This window comes from Equus asinus, chromosome 22, assembly GCF_041296235.1.
Source record: "Equus asinus isolate D_3611 breed Donkey chromosome 22, EquAss-T2T_v2, whole genome shotgun sequence".
Classification (NCBI taxonomy): Eukaryota; Metazoa; Chordata; class Mammalia; order Perissodactyla; family Equidae; genus Equus; species Equus asinus.
Window position 1 is genome coordinate 63,015,560 of NC_091811.1, and position 23,966 is coordinate 63,039,525.

Here is a 23,966-nt window from a genome sequence, read left to right on the forward strand (position 1 = left end):
TTTCTAAACAAAGTGAAACTCGTATGTTTCATGGAAATAAGTAATACAAGAAAAGTAGAGTTGAGTTTTATATGTCAGAACATGAGTGTTAGATGTGTTTTGAGATTTTCCATTTTCATGGAAGATTTAAGCATACACATTTGATTCATTCATTCTAGTGCTGGTAGTGGAATACCATTATCATATTCCTCAATTAGGTGGCATGTGATTGATTACCATATAGAAGATTAAATATTACTTCATGAAAAAATATAATTCCAAACAGAAAACCTGGGCTCTCTGAGAAGAAAAAAAACCCAGTGAGATCTCCGCTTTTCATATTCAGTAGAAGTGTCTTGCTTTTTTTTGGACATTGGTGGGAATACTAGAGAATAAGTATTTTATGGTCACCAGACCTCTAACTCTAGATAACATTGTTTTTAAATCTTTTTTTTTTTTACCTTAATGTGAAATTAAGATTTTAAAAAATTTTAGGAACCTTCCTTTTTATTCATATTTTAGCAAATCGCTTTCCCTTACAGATCTTTTAATTTGGGGATATAAGAAATCATTGCCCCTTTTTTCCCTTTGTTTCTCCATGGAACTTCCCTTTTCTTCCTGCTCTGTCTAAACCCTCTTCTAACTTAACTTGTTAAATGTTTATGTCTTTGGTTGATTTTAAAGTAACAAGATCTGTATAAATTTTACCTATCACTGTCACTATGTATAAAATTAGAGCTGGTTATTTTATTCTCCTTTTACAAATAAAATTCTGTTTTTCAAAAAGCCCAAAATAATGGTAGACTATTTTTGATATTTGAATTTTAATTTTTGTTGTCCTTTTTTTTGCAAATTCTGAATTTTTTGTTTTTGTTTTTATTTATTTATTTTTTAAAGATTGGCACCTGAGCTAACAACTGTTGCCAGTCTTCTTCTTTTTTTTTTGCCTTTCTGCTTTTTTTCCCCAAATCCCCCCAGTACATAGTTGTATATTTTAGTCGTGGGTCCTTCTAGTTGTGGCACCTGGGACACCGCCTCAGTATGGCCTGATGAGCGGTGCCATGTCCACACCCAGGATCTGAACCGGCAAAACCCTGGGCTGCCACAGCGGAGCATGCGAACTTAACCACTCAGCCACAGGGCCGGCCCCTGAATTTTTATTTTTAAATCTGCAATTTTCTGTTCTCTATTTGCAGTTTAATACTGAATTTCCTATACTCGGGAGGCAACCTCCAAAAATATAGATTAAATATAGAATGTGGATTGATAAGGACATTATTACAGGTCTTTTTGACTATATGAGCAAAGTAGAAGACTCTTATTCATTCAAAATTCTAAGTAAATCCTTTTGTACATTGTCAGTAATCTGGTTATCTCCTAAATTAACTACTGTTTTTATAGCATTCTTAGAAAATTAGAATTTAACTGTCATTACTCTCTAGACCAGGCATTGGCAATCTTTTAGAAATGCACAGGGGGCATAATTGGTTGATTTCTGATTCTTTGTTTGGAGTTGAGCCAGTCAGGAAATAGCCTGGATGCTCAAGCAGATACTGTGTGGTTAATAAACTCTTTCTTTAAACCCTCTTTGATGAGTTATATTGTTTATACTTTAATGTGAATTGTGTTGTTCAAAATTTTTTTCCAGGATCCTAGCACTAGTTAAATCAACAATAATAAATTCTTAAATTTTTTATCTTTATTTTTCTGGAAGAGAAGAAAGGGAATTCATCTCAGAAGAGCAAGCTGAAACATTATTATCCTGACAGTTATTTAGATAACAGTGAAATGCATGGGTGCTGAGCTGTCAGAGATAGGGACAGGCAGACAAATTGTAATTTTGTTTGAATATCTGTTGAACTCTCCTACCTGATCACTGAAAATCATCTTTAGTACCATCTCTGGAAAATGTTTTATAGGAACAGTGGTTACATGACTACCAGAAAACCCTGTGCTCAAATCACCAAGTCATTAATCCTTATATAACTCCTTATCCTTGCATTGCCAAAATTACTTTGGTTCTAGAGACTTGTTAGAACTTGAGAGGTTTTTTTTTTTAATATTCTAGTATAGAAAATCAATCTTGGTGCTTTTTTATAAGGATTAAGAAAATATTTTAGAGTGCCAGCCTGGTGGCACAGTGGTTAAGTTCACACGTTCTGCTTTGGTGGCCAAGGGTTTGCCAGTTTGGATCGGATCCCAGGTGCGGACATGGCACCGCTTGGCAAGTCATGCTGTGGTAGGTGTCCCACTTATAAAGTAGAGGAAGATGAGCACAGATGTTAGCTCAGGGCCAGTCTTCCTCAGCAAAAAGAGGAGGATTGGCAGCAGTTAGCTCAGGGCTAATCTTCCTCAAAGAAAAAAAAAGAAAAGAAAATATTTTAACAGCATCAGCATTAAAAATTTGAGTCTGTCAGAAGAGAACAAGCATTAGTGTTGATGCTGATCATTCATGGGAGGCTCTGGCTTGAATTCAGACTAAATTCCTTTGGAGGCAATATTACATTCTGGTTTTCTGTGCCTTTGATATAGGCTATTTAGTATTTTGTCTGCATGAGATTAACTGCAGTTTCTCAGAAATGAGTATTAGAATTAAATAGTCTAATCAGCTATGTTGAGCTAGATTTGGCATTTGTTGAACTTTCTTGTATATGTTTAAGGTATCAGAAACTTCATTTTATTAGTCTTTGCTCCCGTTCAAAACAACTTTATTACAATAAATTGGTAGATCTAATGCTGACCCTCTCTTCTAGTATATTTCACCTTCACATGCTCCATTTCCACAGAGATATAGACATAAGGGTAAAGTTTGTTAGGATGATACTTTGTTTATTTTCTGGTAATAATTATAAAGTAAGAAAATTTTTTAATGAAAATTTCAGCAAAGTATTTTTAAGCAGTGGATATTATTTCATGTCTGTATTTTGGTTGGAAACTATACTTTCTCTAAAATAAAACCCTCCAGTCAAGATGAGGAAGAGAAAAAATGAGTTTTTATTTTTGCTACTTTTGACTTTTAATCCAAATCTAGAATTAGAAAAGCTAGTACTTCAGTTTTATTATCTTAAAGTGTCTATGATTTTTAACTGATTTAGATGTTAGCTCTCAAGATGAAAATTCATTATAAGAGGGAATACAAATGGTGTCGGTAGCCTTTATTCTTCTGTTTGATGAACACATGTGTAAGTTCTTAGGTCCACAGACGAATAGGGTAAAAGATAACTAATAGAAGGATTGTTTTTAATAATTTTTTTAGGTACTGTTTCCTCACTTATGCTTTTTTTCAAGTTGCCTTGTAACTTCTGTGAAATTAAAGACGATGAACTTCAGAAAATGTTATAAAGTAACATTTCTACTGATAATTTTAATGTAATTTCTTATATTAATTCAATGTATCAATTTATAGAATATTCAGTTTCCTAAAAAATATGAGTGGGCATTTTAGTACATCGGGCAGTATAATTATTGACATATCTAAAAAAAAGGAATGTGAAAAGCATACCTGTTTTTAACTGTGAGAATGGGTTGTGCTTAACCCATCAGTAGCCTTGAGATGATGAAATCTTTTGATTGCTCATGATTAAAAACTAAACAGCACTAATCCAAGTGTGGTTTAATATTATTGTTGTTATTATTCATTTTAACTATGTTATTCAAGATTTTCTCTGCTGTAATGGCATGATTGAGTATTAAATTTTTCTGATGAGTATAGTACTGCCATATAGTTTCATTTATTAAGTTCCCATTTAGTGAGTGTCAAACATGTGAGATACATTTTAGACATGGATTCTGACCTTATGATGATTATAGTCTAGATGTCATGCTTTTCAAACTTTTTGCTTTTTACCATGAAAATTTAAAAAAAATTATTAGTATGATAAGTTTAATTGTATCTTCAATATTTAAACAGATGCAGTGAAGTTGCTTTGGTTGGGTGAAGTGCCCAGAGTCCTGTCTGCTTTCTTTTACTTTCCTTAGTGGTCCCCGAAGCATTCTCAAGGGATCCCAGAACTCTAAGGAACAGTTTAAAAACCATATTTTGGCTAGAAAAAAGAAGGAACATGTTAATAATTAATAATATAGGTTAGGAGCACAGACTATGGCATTACACTGCCTGGATTGAAAATATGCTACTTATTAGCTGTGCGGCTCATTTCCTTATCAGATGAGGAAGATAATAGTACCCATATTTTAGGAGTTTCGTGGGGATTAAGTGAGTAGGTGAATATAAAGCTCTTAGGATAGTGACCAGGACATCATAAATAAATAGGTTTATATTAGGTTGATATTATTTTGTCTTGTTTTTAAATTCAAGGAATTTGAGTGAAGTGACTTTGGAAAAGTTCTACCTTCCATAGCCCCTATATGTGTTCTTCTTTCCTACAAGTCTTATTCCACTTTGACTGGACCTAGTAAATGAAGAAAGAATTGAATGTACTTTCCATTCTTTTTCACTTAGTATAGGCAATAATGGTATTTATCATCTGCTTCATTTCCGAACTGTTTTTAGTTCGGTGCTTCCTAGGCAAACTGATAGCCAAGGGATATAATAACATAGAACTGTTTATGAATATTAAGTCTGCAGGGAACTCAAAATTCTTGAGTTCAGGTTATCCTTGGCCTCAGCTTCCTGAGTAGTTATGATTACAGGCATATACCACCATGTCCCAGTGATACAAATAAGTTAACAAAATAGTTTTCTAGTGTCCTAAATGCTTTATTCCATTGAAAGAATGTCTAGTTTTTAAAATTTGCATTATTGGAGGTAATTTTAATTAGCATTAGTTGAGTAGATTCAGGAGCACTCCAACCCTTGTCTTTTTCATTGTCAAGGCGTAGGAGGCTCATGATTGGCTTCCTGGAAGAAGCAGCTCTTCAGATGGATTTGAAGCAGGGGAGTGATATGGTCTTTTCCACTGGAAAGCAGCATGGCGTAAGATGGTTGTTTTCAAACTCTTTACTTGAAAGTAATAGGGCTCCTTAAATAGACTCTAAGAAGTCATTGAAAAAAATAATAGCAATCAAGGACCTGTTCATTATTCATGTCATACAATATAAAATCAGTTGGGATTCCAGGCATTTTTAAAGTCAACTTTTTTCTATGATCTGTTGGGTTAGGAAAACATTTATTCAGTAAATTCAGAAGAATGTGAAATAGAAAGTTTAATGGGTTTTTTTAGACTTAATTAAAGAGAATGAGTACTACTACACAGAAATAACATTCTTTTAAGAAAAACTAGATTCTCATATTGTAAAACAGTTAAGTCATTACTGAAGCTATTGTTTCTATGTTCTAGACTTCATAGCTTTGAATATGTTTAAATATAATCTTCTACTCTCACCTTGAGATATTCTTTTTGCATTTACTGAAACACAAGTTGTTGGAAGCCCAGTTTAACATGAAGCTTTCTAATGTTATTTGAATTAACCAAACTTAGAGTTAAACAGATGAATATAGTTTCCCTCAAAAAAAGAAATAGCTGGGGCCAGCCCGGTGGTGTGGTGGTGAAGTTCACACGCTCCACTTTAGCAGCCCAGGGTTCACAGGTTTGGATCCCAGGCGTGAACCTAGCACTGCTCATCAGGCTTCACTGTGGCAGCGTCCCACCTGAAATGGAGGAAGATTGGCACAGATGTTAGCTCAACGAAAGTCTTCCTCAAGCAAAAAGAGGAAGATTGGCAACAGATGTTAGCTCAGGGCCAATCCTCACACACTAAAAAAGAAACACCTAACCCCTGAGACGTAAGAATTATAAAAAATGGTTTAGCATCTTGAAGAAATAACGTCTTCTGATAAACTGAGAATGTGGCTGACTAAAAATGCAAAAATTCAGAATCTTCCTAGGGCAGATATTTATCTAATCCGGGAAATTAAACTCAATTATTTGAGTTCCTTCTGCATTATGTACCAAAAATTACATGGTAAACTATCATCAAAAATATGTTTAATCATCTATCAACTGACAGCTCAATCAGGTCTTCTTTCCGTTTTGATAAAGGTAAAGAAATGGAAACCACCTTACTTATATTAGAGCCATTCACTTTCACAACGCACCCCAGTGTTTTTACTTTTCCTTTGTTTGAACTTGAAGGAGAAGTATCACTTCGTTTTAGAAAGAGTAAGGGGTGGGAGAGGAGAACTGAATTCTCAGGCAGGTCATTTTGGGAAAGAGTATGTATTTAGCATAGCTGTGTAAGAATTTGGTTTTCATAGCTGGGGGAGAAATGGTATCCCTAAAATAATGCTTTGCACTTATGTAACTTAGCTAATAGTGATTTCTTGTCATGAAAACACACCTTTCTTAACTCACATATGAGGGGAACAATTGTATTTGTCTGCTCTTCACATTCTTCCAAATTAATATACAAATTTCTCTAGGATTAATACTTCCATTTCTGAATTAATTTAGACTTTTAAGTGTTTTGTCTAACCCTGATATTCTATAATAGCAAATAACATGTGTATAGATTATGGAGAACTAGAGGGATTATTTCAAAGAATTGTAAATAAGTACATCTGATTCTAATACAGAATTGTTTTACATTACTATGCCTATATAAGATCAACACCAACTGAATATAGTCACTAGGTAGGATTACTTACAGTGATCACATCTTTTTTTTTTTTTTTTTTGAGGAAGATTAGGCTTGAGCCAGCATCTGCTGCCAATCCTCCTCTTTTTGCTGAGGAAGACTGGCCCTGAGCTAAAATCCGTGCCCATCTTCCTGTACTTTGTATGTGGGACGCCTGCCACAGCATGACTTGCCAAGCAGTGCCATGTCTGCACCTGGGATCCGAACTGGCGAACCCCAGGCCGCCAGAGTGGAATGTGCGCACTTAACCACTGTGCCACCAGGCCGGCCCCCAGTGATCACATCTTATAACAGCAATTATTAATATAATCAGACTGAAGTATCTCATGTTGATATTCATAATTGTTCAAAGGATTTTTATTTGTAATTGAAAGGAAAACATAAGAAATGTCAGTCTGTAATTTATAATGGTAACTACAAATTTACCCTCCTCCAAAAAAAACAAAGGGAAAGAAAAAGTGGTTCCAAATTTACTTCTCTTACCTAAAAATCAAACAGTTCATTTTCTTGATGTCAAAATTTTTTCTAAGATATGCTTTCCTCCTTTATTAAATATATACTAATATCATTCAACACTTTATGATTGGAAGATTCTCAAGTGTGTCAGGCTTATATTCTAAATTATAAATTTGGAATTATTGAATAGTATCACTAGAAAGTATAGGATATTGGACTGATAAAACCTTAAAGAGAGGAAAGCCGTACTAAATCCCTTTGAGCAGCCTGTTTTGTTGTCTTTTGCCTGTTTGTTTTAATGTATACATTTAAATTCTGGTCATTTGAGGCTATGCTGTATTTATTACGTAAAGGCCCTCATCTATTGGATGTCTTTTTCTTTTAATGTCACGTATCTTGAGATCATCTTCTTTATATTTTAGTTTGTGATGCTGCTTTTTGCCTATGATCGACTTCGTTAGTGTTGTCACTTTGCCAATAATGGATGCTTAGTTTAATATGCTGTTAGTAATATATATATGTGGGAACCAATTGCTAAGTGTTATCAATCACCTCTTTATAGTGATTTATAAACTGTGCTGTATTGGGCAGGAAGAGGGTCAGTGAGTGGGTAACTGAAAACCATTGCTCAATTAATAATAATATTTAAAATAAATCACTAATTCTCATAAACTCATATTAAAATGTTAGTGGCCGACAACTAGAAGAACCCACAACGAAGAATACACAACTATGTACCGGGGGGCTTTGGGGAGAAAAAGGAAAAAATAAAATCTTAAAAAAAAAAAAAAAAATGTTAGTGGCCGAGTAACAAACCTGTAGCCTCCGGTAATAACAGTACCCGTCTTTGCATAGTGCAGGTTGTTTTTCATATCCTTGTCACTTCATTTCCTCTTGGCAGAGATCTCTGAGATAGGGCTTATATATTGGGCATATATATATATATATATAAGCAGCCTCATTTCACTGATGAGGGAATTGAGGCAAGAGAAGTTTAAGTGACTTGTTATCCCCTAAGACACATTAATAAATTGGTTAAAACTGGGTTGTTATTCAGGACATTCTGAGATAATGTATCTTTCAAAATTTTACTAATCACCTTGTAAAAAATGCTTTAAAAGTGTTTTATTGTTGTCAAATATACGTAACAAAATTTACCATTTTTAAGTGTATAGTTCAGTGGCATTAAGTATATTCACATTGCTGTACAACAATTAAAAATGTTTTTTTGTCTAGGCCAAATATATGGCCCCATAATACAAGATGATCCCATAAAGTAGTATTACTGCTCAAAACAGTTTCCCTAGGAGGTTATGCACACACTTACTCATTTGATGGTAAGTGTGTTCAGAAAGTTGAAGAACTCCTTTTGGAATTTCTTTCATTCTTCTGAATATCACTGATGGATATATTCAAAAAACTGAAGTTATTCAGAACATTATCTTCAGAATATTGTAGGTGATCAAGCTGGGTAATTTTTTTTTTCAATTAAGATATACTTATGAGGTCAACCTTTAGTTTACTCAGCAAATATTTATTGAGGGACTACTAAGCACTTTTCACTCTGATAGGCGCTAATTATACCATGGTGAACAAAACATTATCTGTTTCCATGGAGCATAGTCTAGTAGGGGAGATAAACATTAAGTAAATCATCAGTTATGATAAGCGTCATGAAGAGAAAAAATGGAATGCTATGAGTAAATAACAAGAGCTTGGAGAGTACCTGACTTATATTGGGTGTCATACTCTCCAGAAGTAACATTTGAGCTATGACCAAAGAATAGGTATTAGTTAGGCAGATGAGAGTTGAAGTTAGATGGAGCAACAATGTGTGCAAAAAGCCCCTAAGATGGGCAACTTTGAGGAACCAAAAGGTGAGTAACCTGTAGAATAATATTTGAAGGGGAGTGGTATAAAATGAGTTTGAAGAAGTAGACAAAAGCCAGATCATGTAGGGGGAATTTGGATTTTAATGTATTACAAAGGCATTGAAGGTTCCAGGCTACCAGCATCTCCTCATCTGATTTATTGCCAGCTATCTCCTAGCTGATTTCTCTGCTTTTATACCCTTAACCTCTATGGTCTGTCCTCAAAAGAAAAGCCAGAGTGATCCTTTTTAAATCTAAGCATTTCCTATTACTCTTAGTCTATAATACTAAATACCTTTTCATTTCACTCAACAGAAGCTAAAGTCCTTAAAAGAGAATGTAAGGCCCTATATGATCTGGCCCCTTGCTATCTTATTTCCTGCCACTCTTTCATGTCCACTTTGCTCCCTCCTCACCAGCCCCCTCGCACATGCCAAGAATGTTCCTGCCTCAGGGTCTCTGAACTTGCAATTTCCTATACTTGGAATGTTCTTCCTCCAAATATTTATATCCTTGCTCTCCTGCTTCCTTCAAGTCTCTGTTTTCGGTCAGATCCTTACCCACTATATCCTATACCCACTATGTACGATGGTTACCACCTTCCCCACATTTAATACGTCAGTCATGATCACCTGAGGTACTGCATGTGTATCTGGGTTTTTTCTTTGTCTGTCTGCCGCCTCCTACTTCCAGGACATACTCACACACCCTCCATGAGCACAAGGGCTTTGAGTCCCTGCAGTTGCCTCATTAACTAGAACAGTGTCTGGCATGTTGAAGGCACTCAAATTAATGAAAAGTGAAGGAAATCACAAGTGTTTCTCTGGTTTCTGGCTTGTACATCATAATGATAACCATTTAATTAAGTTGGAGTGATGGGAAGAGGGACAAAGTAGGAGGAGTAGATTTAGGTGGAGAGAAGATTATGATCTGTCACGCCCATGAAACATCCAAGTAGACACGCCATAGGCAAATGGATATTCAAGTATGGAACACAGACCAGAGGCCTAGGTTGGAAATAGAAATATGGCTGTTGGTAGATGGTATTTAAGATCAGGAAAATGATTGCATCTGTATGAGGGCATGTAGGTAAAAGAGATCCCAGGATCAAGACCTACAATACAACATTTGTGTGGAGGAAAGACACTACTCTTGCAACAGGAAAAAAGAAAAGGATTATGGATGCAGGTCTTTTCTAGATTTTGTGATGACTTCCATTATCCTCAAAATACGAGACCAGATCATTAGCTACAAATGAAAGAGTAAGATTGCTTTGCAGTATTAAGATTTGAGGTTGGAGATCATCAAGTTAGAGTGGTATAAATTTATTCACTTGAGATTTTCTCTAGCAATGTTCAGCTACATGTGCATAAAATAGTTGACTGGGTTTATACAATAAATAATTGGGTTCATCTAGGGTTGGAAAGAGAAAGGGACAATGGAATTAAGAGCAGCTAAACTAGTTTTTTTGTTTTTATTGCACTAATTTACTAAGCTAATCCAACAAACATCCACTGAGTCTCTATTATGTGCCAAGCATTGTTCTAGACGTTGGTGATACAGAGTTGAAAAAGACAGTGCCTGTCCTCTAGAAGTTCATGGTGTAGTGAGTAAGATAGACATAAATAAATAATATATAATATGTGATATGATAGAAAGCATGATCTGCCAAATGGTATGGAAGCAAAGAGAAGAGAGCCATTGGGAAATAAATGAGGCTTCACCAAGGACGTGACGTTTGAGTTGGGTCTTGATTTCATTTGGTAGGGTATATTATTCATTGTGACTTAGATTATGTTCACCTGGTCATAAAAATAGCAATGAATTACTATACAACTATAACATTATAGCTCATGCTTGTTCCCACATTTTTCTACTACAGAAATCCCTACATCAGAAAACTGTTTTACCTTTGCAAAAAATACATTGTTCATATGCTCAGTAAACACATAGTGACACCTCCTATATGCTAGATATTGATGCTTTTTCATATGTGAGCCAGCTCTAAAAAGAGCAGTACCTAAAATATTTTGAGCAATGACAATATCAATGGAACATACAGCTTCCTAAAATAATTACATCAAAGATGATGTTCATTTGAATTTGAAGGATTTACTGGAAAATCACTCTCTGCTTTATAATCATGTCTCATGTATGATTAAAATCTGTCTCTGGCCTTCATTTAGAGAGATTTTGCTTTGAATATAAACTGAATCATTGACACATACTAGTATACGTACTATATTCATTATATATATATATATGTATGAATGAATGTATATTTTTTTTAATGATTTGGTATATAATTATGAACAATTCTTCAGTAATGGCCCAGGGCTTTTCTAAGCGTTACAGACTTTGCTAGGAGAAAGCTTTCAGTAACTGTTTCTAAAAGAAATTAAAAACCAATTTTTCACAAAAATGTTACTAATTGTTTATAAGGAAATTCTTAATAGTAAGATACAGCATACTTTGAGATTCCTCTTATACACTCATTCAATACCATGCCAAAGTGTCTCTGTCATCATACTGATACCACCGTTTTCCTGGGACCACTATCACCTTCCCTGGGCCTCGTTCCATGAATCGTCTTCTCTTTGTTGTATGCCTTTAACCTCACCTCTTTGCTGTGTTTCTTTCAGTATATATACATGGTTAAGTCTGTTTATTAAACAGGGTGGAGGGGAGATGGAGTGAGGAAGACCGTTAACCTTGAAAAGGATGTTCTGTGCTTTCTCATCTCTTGTTCAGTAGTCCTCATCTCTGCAGCATAGCACAGTAGTTAAAAGCATGGATTTTGGAACCTGACTGCTTGGATTCAAATCCTAGTTCTGCCACTTATAACCCGTATGATCTTGGATAAGAAACTTCTTAGTTTCTTTATCTGTTAAATGAAGGTAAAGTGCTTGACGCATAGTAAGCAATATGTGAGAATCAATATGTTATGTCATCACCGTGACCATCATACCACCCCATAGAAATTACTTTTCATAAGGTCACTCTTGATCTCCTGTTTGCTAGGTTCTTTGTAGCCCCTTTACCTTTGAGAAGTTGACATCCACTTACAATTGACAGATTCCAAATCTGTCTCAACCATAATTCTGTCTCCTGAGTTTCCCTCCAATATATAAATATTAGATGGACATTCCTGCCTAGACAATATTACAGATAACTCCAACTCAACATGTCTATTAAGACTAAACGTGTTTCCCCAGAAACCTGATTCTTTTACTTCTTATACTCCTTTATAGATGCAGCCATACACCCAGTAACCCAAATCAAAAACCTGAGACTTACCCAAGTCCTGTTCATTGTCCTACCTCTTAAACATCACTTACATCTTTCTCCTCTCCTGTCATTGTTTCAATATTTGAGCATCTTTTATGTGAACTCTTGAAATATATCTCTAATTCGTCTCTTTGTTCCATCATTTATTCTCTTCCAGTCCATTTAGTACACTGCTTCCAGAGTTATTGGTTTAAAATACAAATATGATTATATTACCTCCTTGCTTAAAACCTGTTTCCCATCACGCAAGGAACAAAATCCAAACTGGACCCCACCTACCTCTGTAGCCAAAACTAAAGGTTCTTGGAATTCCTTAAGTTTGGAACCTCTTTGTGTACACTGCTACCTCTTCCCTAGTTACCTTTCCCACACACCCCTCCTCTGTCTCTTTCTTCTGGACAAATACCTATTACATAGTGAGAATCATGAAAGTAAAGGCTATCATTGGTTTTCTTTGATATCCCCAATGTTTGGTATAGTGCCAGAATTCATTGTAAGTACATTAGAAGTGTTTCTCACAGTGTGTCTATGGATGAGACTGCTGGTCAACAATAAAATAAGTATAGAAATTAAGTAGAAGTGATCCAAAACTTATAGCAGTTGGACAGTGTAATTTTATAGTAAATCTAATTATAAAAAGTAGGGCTTTGTTTTTTGCAAGTTGATTTTTATTTCATTTTTCTAGTGGTTCATTTTATTATATTTTACAAAAGTATCAGTCTGTGCCAATTTGGAAATTTTTTTAAACATTGAGTCTTCCCTCCACATGGTTTGAGAAACACTTCATTAGAAAAATTTGCCAGAAATTTTTAGAACTTAACCTGTACCAAATTAATATTTCTGGAGCTGTCTGAACTCCAAAAGAACAATAATTTTAAAAAGAATTATAGCACGTTATATATATATATTTATTTCTTGCAACTGAAGACTCAAAGACCTACCAGTGTACATGTATAAAGTCTAAGAAATACAGCAGCTTATGTTCCACCAGTGTAACCAATTTGATAGCACGTGGGCTGGGCTGCCATGGTAATCACAGCTTGGCAGAGCATACCACCACTACCATGCAGATAGGTCCTTGAATGAGAAGTCATTCAAGGAATGATATGAAAAAATCATTCACGTGAATGATATGAAATCAATCATGTGAATGATATGAAAAGATCCTTTTAGAACATTTCTATACTTCTAGGGACTCTTGAAATAGGGATCTGTTCTTAAATATTTGTTGAGTGGTTATTTAGATAAATTTAAAGTTCTTTTTGATTATGATTAACCTTCATAGTTCATGCTAGCACATGGTCTTTAAATTTTTGTTTCAACTCAGCTTACATATTTATTCAGTTATGGGCCTAGTGTAATGAGATGATACAGAGCAGTATATGCTTGGCGATTTCTCTTAAAGAATGTAATAAATGAAGGCCAGCCCTGTGGCACAGCGGTTAAGTGTGCATGTACTGCTTCAGCGGCCTGGGGTTCACCGGTTCGGATCCCGAATGTGGACATGGCACTTCTTGGCAAGCCATGCTGTGGTAGGCGTCCCACATATAAAATACAAGAAGTTGGGCACGGATGTTAGCTCAGGGCCAGTCTTCCTCAGCAAAAAGAGGAGGATTGGCAGCAGAGGTTAGCTCAGAGCTAATCGTCCTCCAAAAAAAAAAAAAAGAATGTAGTAAATCAGTTAAAATTTAAAGAAAAATTCTGCTGCCCTTTCCTGTATGCCTTTGCAGGAGAACTAAAAGATCAACAAATCAAGCAACTCTTATACTTCTTTATTCAAAAATCTTTCTTTACTGAATATTATGTTCAAGGGTCTGAACACACATAAAATTATAAGGAACCATTGTTCTTTCTTAAATCCTTTGACTATTTTGCTTGCCTACAATATTGGTATTCATTTATTTGTGAGCCAGTTTTGAGTTATTAATGAGGTAAGAGAGAAGATATTGAATTCATAAGCTTTTTAGTTCTTTAAAATAAATATAACTTACAGTAACATTTATTAAAGTTGTTAGATCCATTGGTTTTCACATGCTTCCCATAAAGTGAATATATAAACATAAAATCACTTATTAAATAGCCTGTTAGGGAAGAAAAAAACAATTAGACAATTGCTGTTATAGGCTAGTGGTTTTAAAACCTTATTTAAATACCCCTACCTGAAACTTAATGCATTGTTGTTGATGTAATCATCGCGAAAGCTTTCAAATTAATCTATATTGCAAGTGGCTCTTCTATCCAATTTCTGCTTTTAGTTTTTAATGTGAAAATCAATAGTCTTTACATAATCACGGCTTCTTTAACATTGACATCTCTAGTTACCAGATTTACTGCAAGTAACGGGGTAGTGTTTTTGACAAACTTAGAATTCTGCCTCCATTTTCCTATAGATGAGGAAAAAAGGAAGCATTAGAATTTTTTTGCTAGCCAACAAAATGTTTCCCATTATTTCTCATACTTCCCAGAGCTTTCATAATAATTCTTCATTGAAGTCAAGTAGTGTGTGAAGAAGAGATTCCATGGAATTTGAAGGAAAGTGTGAGGACAGGGACTTTAAATGAAGTTTAATTTTATTCATGTCTTAAGCATAGTGACCAGATTGATATACATTAAAATGGTGGAACATCTTTGTCCAATTCAAAAACACTGCCTTTAAAACTACTTCATTAAAATCCCAATATTTTAAATAGAGTGTATGCTGGTTGTCTTCACTGACTAGTTGGAAGAGGGAAGGAAACCATAGTTAAAACTTTTTTAAAACTAAATAAGTAAAAGGAAAGTTATATCCACTTATATTTTACTTACCTAAATGTGTTCTTTAAACAAAGTTTGGAGAATGGCAATGTAAGCAAAATAAAACTATAGTTGTATTTGCTTTCCCAAAATATGTGAAGAAGCTTCCAAATTGATCTCTCAAATGTAATGAGATCTGCCTTCCCTAGAAAAAAAAGTAACAAAAAATAAAACATCAAGTGTCTTAAAACGTCTCATTTTTTAAATCTACTTGCTGAAGGGGCAGGCTTACGTTGGTAGCTCTTCATTGTGAAAGTCTACATCATAGTTTCCTGTCTCGCCCGCTCTTTCATCCCAGAACTAGAGCCAGTGTGCTAAGATTAATAGAATGCTTCGGAATTACATAGTACCTTTGCAGAATGTTTGTACTGTTGTCATGACAAATTGGAAAACAATAACAGTAACATGGCAAATCTGAAAATTCTTTATCCATCTACTCTTAAAATCCAGGGAAAAATACTTGAGGGTTTCCTAAGGTTATTTTAAGTATGGATTACTTCAGGTTTTATTGTTTAAATCATAAGAAAATAAAATAATTTCCTCATTTTAGATTGGGTTTTATCTTTCATATTGGTCAGTTCGAAGGTGTAGCTACTTTTTTAAAGGGTTGTGAGTGGCGTTACATTTTGATCAGTTACAGAATGAGTTGCGCAACTCAGAGGCTTTAGGTAATCAAAAATTAAGTTTGTTTTCTTTCCTGTTCTAGTTACCGGTTTACTAAAATAGTGAGCATACATGATCACTTGAAAATTGGGCTTCTGGAGCACCTGAACAGAAAGGGAGTGGTTCATATTCAGCATTACAAAAGACAACTTTCTCTTTTTGAAGGGGATTACTTTGACTATTTTCCAGGTACTGGGGAAATTCCAGATTCATTACAAGTTATTGGGATGGCTATTAATTATTCATTTCCTAAAATATGTTGATTACAGACTTGAGATTTGCTTATTTAGTAGAACTTCATTTCACCTCATCAATTTTAAAAAACCATGTGGAAGTTTATAGTGAAATACAAAATTGGGACTCTTATGTGAGTCACTTACATTTTTTCAGAGAATTCTAGAAACATCAGTCTTACTGATCAGAACAAATTTAATAGAAGAACCTTTTGAAAGTAATGTAACAGCAGTAGGATTTGTATGTGTTTCTAAGGACACGTTATGTGCAAAGCCTTGTAGTCTTTCCAAGTATTTAAATAACAAAAGAAAATCATACTTCACATAATATACAAATCTTAGGATATTGGGTTGAGGATGGAAATTTATAACTAGAGAATTTTTCATAGAGAATGAATACTTTATAAAGTAGTTGAATGGTATATGCATTCTTCTTAAAAATAGTCCTTCATGGTGGCAGTGGTTAAAGATCTACACACGTTGAACCAAATAGCAGAATGTCCACTGCATGAGACATTTGATTATTTAGAAGAATTCTCTTTAGAATTTTTATGTCTGGTTCCAGGTTGAAGATTTGAGGAAAAGAGTCTTCATAAAAATTTATTTCCAAATATTTTTCCTTCACATATCTTTTATTTATATGCATTTATCCTGATAGTTGTTGAGGCATTCACATTAATCTTTCTTCATTAGGGAAGCCTCTTTACGCATTATTTGGACTTTTATTTTTGAAGTTGTAGAACTTTTAGATAGGTTAAGTTATACAACAAGATGCAATTCAGATCTCTTTGGTCAAGTGTTTTGTCACTGCTCTCAATCTCTCTAAGGACAGCTTCCAGTCTTTCTACCATGCAAGTTTTAATTCATTCAACCTACCTTTATTGAGGTATGTGTCAGGCATTGTGCTAGATCCTGAGGTACAAAGGTGATAAGACATGGACTCTGCTCTCAAGATAAGTGGTGCATTTTGTGAGTTAAGGGTATAGTGTTAGCCCAGAGGAAGGAATATTAGTTCTTCCTTGAGATGCTGAGGAAAATATAACATTTGTAAGAAATGCTGAGGTGCGTGTTAAAGAATAAGTAGAAATTTCTTACAGGGGAAGAATATTCTAAGAGGAGTACATGCTAAGGCTCAGTCTTAATACATTACACTGAAGAATATTTCTTAAGACTCCTAATTCGAATTCACATTCAAGAATACTCTTATTACTTGCAGTTTCCACTTTAAATCCGTATGTAGGCACAAATGGAGAACCACAAAGCCACTTTGAGGAACAGATATTTAGCAGTCACATCCATTCACAAAATGATTGGCTTAGGGGCCAGCCCGGTGGTGCAGCGGTTAAGGGCGCACCTTCCACTTCGGCAGCCCAGGGTTCACCGGTTCAGATCCTGGGTACGGACATGGCACCACTTGGCAAGCCATGCTGTGGTAGGCGTCCCACATAGAAAGTAGAGGAAGATGGGCACAGATGTTAGCTCAGGGCCAGTCTTCCTCAGCAAAAAGAGGAGGATTGGTAGCAGTTAGCTCAGGCCTAATCTTCCTCAAAAAAAAAATTGATTGGCTTGCACATACACCAGACATTCTCATCATCCCTTATGAGTCAGCAATTTTTCACAATAGCTTAGGCCCTGAACCTTCCAATCAGCCAACGGGTCATTATATCAAGAAGGCTAAATTAATGAATGCCAAAAGTCTACCATATACTAAATATGAAATTTAGTTTTTTTAATCCTTACATTTTCAAATGTTCTTGTTAGTTTTGCACACTATTAACTTGCCTAGAAATCATAAAAAACTATTTCAATATGGAAATATTTCGCCTAGTTACCAAGTACATTTGCCTGTTGATTAATGTAAGTTCTTCTCATCTTTTGCATTAAGAATTGAAACTACTGGTACAGGATCTTTTTCCTCATTCTGATTATTGCTTTATTTTTAATATGTAGTTGACAAAATTCTCCCCAGTTTTAGGACGAACTCTAGGCACAATTATGATATAAAAAAACTGTGGCTTAAGATATATGTTTTATGATCGGTCACATTACTTCATATTTGGACTTCATTTTTGCAGTGATGAGTTGTAAGAGTTAGTAATTGTCAATATCAGGCAATTAAAATCAAATGAATTCGCAGAGGTGAAGCTCAACATGGCATGTGACTGGTAAAATGTTGTAAAACTCATAAATAGCCACAAAAATAACATACTAATGCTATTTATATAATCCTTTTTGTTTTTATGATACATTCATATATATTCTCAGTTTCCACTAAGAAAAACCATGTGTGTTAAGGAGGATGAGTTTTGTTTTATTTAACAGTTCAAAAGGCATTCAGAGTTAAGAGAGACATCCACGTGGGCACAACACATGTTGTATTATTTCTAGTCAATATTATATCACTCAGTAAAGTATCTTACAAGTTAAAAAGAAAATTTCCTTTATCTACATATGTAGGACTTTTAATATATTACATATTTAATATATTTTAATATATATTTCTTATGTCTTAAATAAGGAATTGTTTTGGGACAGTCTCAATCAGATAAGAAAGTGACTTTTTTTTTAAGTAGAAGAATCTTTGAGAGAGGTGCTCCACAATTCTGTTTATGATTTTTATTACAGAACAAATGAAAATTATCTTTATTCTTTAAAACTTTGTATTTAATGGCAAACAGTCCAAGTATCCAATTTTTGTGTAATTGTCAAAGATGTTCATGTTTCTAAGATAGCCTCATGTTAAGAGATTGAATAATGAGTTTCCTAAATTACCAATCAAACTCTGTTATGGCCAACTTTAAGAAACTGGCTTATTTCTTCTGCCAGGATGTAGTTATTGAATACTGATATCAGCTGGGGCATGGAAATGTTTCAGTTGTTTGACTCTATTCCAATTATGCCTTGAAATTTATTCCAACAGTTATACATGAACTTTTAATATTTTAATTGGTCTTTATAGTATTTCAAAAATGTAGTGACTCGTAGAATAATAATATTATTTTCAAGATGAGGGAGAAAAGTATGGTATTTTCAAAATGAGGAAGAAAAGTCTGACAGTTTAGTTTTTAAATCATTATGATCTGTGCATTAGTAGAACAATTAAACTGGCTATTGAATTTCTGTATTTATATGTTTGTACAAATTTTTAGAAAAATATAGTTTGTGAGTTTCTTAAAACGTTATATTCAACAAATAGGATGTTTGTGGGGGCCATTTAGGACTTGATAGTTTAAATATAAGGTTTATTTCAAAATATGTTGGTTATGATATCTTGACAGGCAGTGTGCCAGCTTCAAACTGGCATGTGTCACTGAAAATAAGCTCTGGTCTCTGTGTCAAGGACTTTAAAATCTAGACAGAGACCCACTATAAAGCAGATAGTGGATTGAATGAAGGTCAGACAAAAGGGGGAGGGACTTTTCATAGGTTCTGTCCTTTTGGTTTAGTATTCAGGTGGAAGTGCTCGAAGGAACTTTTGAGATGATTCATTACAAGGAAATATATTTTTGCCTTAGTAATATTTCATTCAAAAAAATTTTTGAGTATTCTGTGGAAACATTGAAGTAAAGAATACAAAAACCAAGAGGATAAATACATTAGTAAATATAGGCAAAAATATTTTTATTAAGCATACATATGTTGTGCACATGCAAGTGCCAAGTGACGTGGTGCTCAGTGCTGGAGATGTAAATGTAAAGGATGCCTCGGTTCCTGCTGGAGGAGGAAGGTGGAGGTCTCAGTCCATTTGACAAGACAGATAAACTAAAAACTAGAGTTAACATTATATTATAAAATAAGTACTGTAATAAAAGTGAGCACCAAGCAATATGGAAACGAACAGGGGAAACACTTTAAGGGAATCTAGGAAAGCTTTCCAGATGGGATACCTGAATCTTGATGGTTTAGTAGACGTTAGTAAGGCAATAATGGTATGTTTCACGTAGATGGAGTAATGTTGCAATTAGAGAGTGAGAGAATGCCTGGAGGTCAGGGAACCCAAAGTAATCAGATAAGGCTGGAAGGGATTTAAAAAAAGGTATTGGCAAAGAATGAGACTACAAAGGTGGGCAAAAGACAGACCCTTCTAAAGATTTGGAGTTTTAATTGGAAATTGCTGTGAAAGGATTTATAGCAAGGAAGTGACATGATTAGATACAAAATTTATGAAGATCACTCTGGATCCTATTGGAAAGCTAAAATATTTTCAATTATATTTGGAAGCTCTTTGTAAGATAAGGATACGTATGAATAATTAAGTAAAAACAAAGTTCAAACATTATGCATGTTTGCACAACTTGGTTCTTTGAGGTATTTGATAAAGCCATAAATTAGGTTTTTTGTATAATTGTGTTACAGATAGTGGAATATTATATCCTTAGTATAACTCTGAGCTGATCAAATATAAGGATTTGAAAACTAATTGATAAATGTTGGAAATGCCGTCTGACTTTCTCTTTGCCTCACTGACTGTTGAATGTTGATCTTGTTTGTATTAAATCAGATGATACTACTAAGTGATGGCATCTATGCCTTGCGTAGCCATGTTGTGTGTATTTGGGGTTGCCTGGCCCTACCTCCAATGCTGGATTTATAGTCAAAAGGACATGTAATACAAAAGGAAAAGAGAACATGAAACTCAGAAAGCATGTAAGATTATAGGGTTGAGATAGAAGAGGAGTTAAGAAGAAAGGTAGAAAAGTCCCCCTTCCCTAGTCGTCTCCTGCGCTGTAGCCTTCCTGTCTCCTCTTGCTCACATAAAACGTTTTACTGCTGAAAATGGCATGTAAGTGACTCTGTAGACTATGTAGCCCACCCCAAACATTTTTAACAATATTTTTTCATTGCCTGAGAATTAATTCCAAAATAGGTATTATGATTACTTGAGTAAATATAAATTGATTTATAGTTGAAACCACAAAATAGAACACCATAATATATTTCAAAAACTTGAATATACTTAATTTTGGAGTTTTAGTACATGGTATATGGTTATAGTTTACAGCATCCAAGTTATTGGCACGAACCCAACAGGCTGAACCTTTCGTAGCTACCAAGAATATTTAACTTAATCCAAATGAGTGGTGAGCAAGATTTGAAAAACTTTGATTACCGTTGTTATAAATCTGAGCTCTTGTAAGACTGGTTTTCTACCACTTGACATTCAAGCAGCTAGCTTGACTTAAAGCACTGTGTCTCTTGACTCCAGACAGATACCTTCCTGCAGCAAAAAAGTTACCTGCATGACCATAAGTCTCTGTCAGTCATTACATGTTCCCATAGTGACTCTAGACGTCTAATTGATAAAGCAACATTGGGTTCCTAATGAAATCGAAGTAGTTGGTATTATCAACTTAAAATTATTCCATCTTGAGATAAATATTGTGGAAAAACTGTACTTCTGCCATCTATTTTATTGTAAATCCTAAATTATTTAATTCAAAATGGAAAAGAATTGGAGAATTAACTTATTCATAGTTTTAATCTTGCCATAAAGGAAATTGGATTGTTATGATATCATACAAGAGCTGAAAGAAGTAAAAACATATTTAGCCAGAGTTCACATAACAAAAGTTTGTTTTCTCAGGCTCAACTACTCTGTACTGTACCTTCTAAAAATGGTTGACCCAACAGAAAATTTAAAAGGCTGCTCTTTCATGATAAGGAACTGACAATGGAAGCAGTAAATACTTCTTTGAAGTTAATTTCTTGCTTGCACTCTGTCTCAGTTTTTACCTACTCAGGCTAATTTGCAGGTGCCTGGGATGAGTAGACAGTCCATAATTTCTACCAATCAAGTAAAAGAAGGAAAGAAAACTCTGAGCTTCTCTCCCAGTTAACAGGTAGTTTGCTGTGGTTAAAATTAATTCAGATTTTACAGCAAAAAATATTAGCATTTTCATTTATTGTAAGTAATTGATTTGAAATTTGGGAAATGAATAGTTGAGTACATCATTTGAGTGTGTATTTGACCAGTTACTTATTGGTGCAAGAGGCCATCATTTAAATTTTTCTCTATGTATTATGGCAAGTCAGTTTGTTTCTCTCTTCATTTTAACATATTTAACTTGTATGGTTACTTTTACTTGAAAATATGTTTTATTCTTTGCAGTGTTTGAGCAACACACCTCCACTTACTGAGTATTTCCTAAATGATAAGTATCAAGAAGAACTGAATTTTGACAATCCCTTAGGAATGAGAGGTGAAATAGCTAAATCTTATGCTGAATTGATCAAGCAAATGTGGTCTGGAAAATTTAGCTACGTCACACCAAGAGCCTTTAAGGTTAGTATAGTAAATACATCTTCAACGAAGGCTATGTCACCTGCAAGAGGGCAAAAGTTGGTTCTCTGGGGAAGGGGTGAAACCATAGCCGTTAACAATGGTTTGTGGCCTTCAAAAGGGACACAGCACATAAATAGATGCACAGTACATCTGTGGTATTAAATTTTCGGGATGGAAGATGGGACACTTCATTAGTTTAAAAATGTCTTTAAAGGTTCTGGGGGATGGGGAGGGAAATAATGAAATGAAGCTTGAGAAACACGGGTATGGTACCAAATGACCATAGGGAGACAGCACTGAGCATTTGCAGGTTGTTTTAGAATACAGCACATCTCTGAGAAACCTACAAAAATAGTTTATGGAAATGTAAAGACAAAATTTGGACATGTCATTAAACTCTTAAGAGCTCAGTTTATTTTGAGAGTCACTATAAGTTTGAAAAATTATTAAAATGAAACTTATCTGCAAAACAAGCACTAAATATTAAATACACTTTCAATTTAATTCTTAAAACTTTTAAGTTTGTTCTTATTTGTGAAGTGGCTACTTCTTAGAATTTAGAGTGTCATTTAAATAAGAATTGAGCTGAAATTTAGTTTTATATTGTTAAAAAAGTTTGCCTAATTATATAGATTAGATTTATGAGAAATTTTAAACTTTTAAAAAGAATATACAGTTTTCAGCAATTTTTTTGTACAAACAAGTGACATTCATATATAGGACATCTACTAAGTAACATTTTATTAACATACACTAGTTCTTAAAAGCTAAAAAACAAGTCAAACAACTCCTGTATTTTTCTTCTTCAGTTTTCTAAACTTTGGACAAACTAGTTCAGACAAACCATTTCTTTTTTTTTTCTTTCTGTTTGGTGAGGAAGATTGTTGCTGACCTAACATTTATGCCAATCTTCCTCTTATTTTTCATGTGGGATGCCACCACAGCATGGTTTGACGAGTGGTGCTAGGTCTGCACTCAAGATCCAAACCTGCGAACCCCAGGCCACTGAAGCAGAGTGTGCAGAATTAACCACAATGCCACGGGCTGGCCTGGAGAGAAACCATTTCTTGGCCCATACCCATGATTCCAGTTAGTTTTATTTTGCCAGATACTCTCTTAAAATTATGTATAAATAGGTTCTTGATGTCTAACTTTTTTCTTTCACATTTCTTTTGTCTCAACAAAAAAATACTTAGTACTGCAAAGACTAGGAAATTATATATGAACATGAATATTCCTATTATCTCTATGAGATTCATCCTCTTTTTATAGACAGAAACTAGATGAGAACTGTGATTTTTTTCTAGTGACTCAGAAATGTTATTGTATCATAATGCTCTTTAGTGTTTCCCAATCCTTCCTACAAAACTTTACCATATTTTCTCCTTGTTCTTTTCTCAGGTTAACATTTGTTTCTATATTACAGATTAGTTATCATTTTAAAAATATTTTTAGTTAGTAATTATCATATCTGGATTACTACAAAAGTGCCATAAGTTGATTTCAGGGTTACAAATAAATTTTAGCAAGTAGGTGAATTCACAAACATGGAATCTGTGAATAATGAGAATCGACTACAAATTTTTTTAAAATCAATCTTTTTTTTTTTTTTTACAATTTACAGACACAGGTAGGACGTTTTGCACCTCAGTTCTCTGGATACCAGCAGCAGGACTGCCAGGAGCTATTAGCTTTCCTGTTAGATGGACTACATGAAGATTTGAATAGAATTAGGAAAAAACCATATATACAATTAAAAGATGCTGATGGAAGGCCCGATAAGGTAAATTTAACAAAATATTGTCA

At 34.3% G+C, this 23,966-nt stretch overlaps 1 protein-coding gene and 1 long non-coding RNA gene across 10 annotated transcripts in view; one reads left to right on the top strand and one right to left on the bottom strand.

Moving 5' to 3' along the window:
* USP15 (ubiquitin specific peptidase 15) overlaps nt 1-23,966 on the top strand; it is a 133,388-nt gene that overhangs the window by 87,327 nt on the left and 22,095 nt on the right. For 4 of the 9 annotated variants that reach the window (XM_014859330.3, XM_014859331.3, XM_070494902.1 and 1 more), the window contains 2 exons: nt 21,987-22,160; nt 23,785-23,943. In XM_014859330.3, the coding sequence (XP_014714816.1) occupies nt 21,987-22,160; nt 23,785-23,943 (333 nt within the window). Of the gene's footprint in view, nt 1-4,812; nt 4,916-15,687; nt 15,834-21,986; nt 22,161-23,784; nt 23,944-23,966 lie in introns of those variants that run through there. The other 5 variants (XR_011497100.1, XR_011497101.1, XM_044756441.2 and 2 more) reach the window with 4 other exon arrangements.
* LOC106842668 (uncharacterized) lies at nt 5,129-15,127 on the bottom strand. Its single transcript, XR_006518536.2, has 4 exons — nt 14,994-15,127; nt 14,348-14,572; nt 14,180-14,269; nt 5,129-5,587 (listed from the first exon to the last, which is right to left on the bottom strand). It is a non-coding gene; the product is annotated as an uncharacterized lncRNA (long non-coding RNA).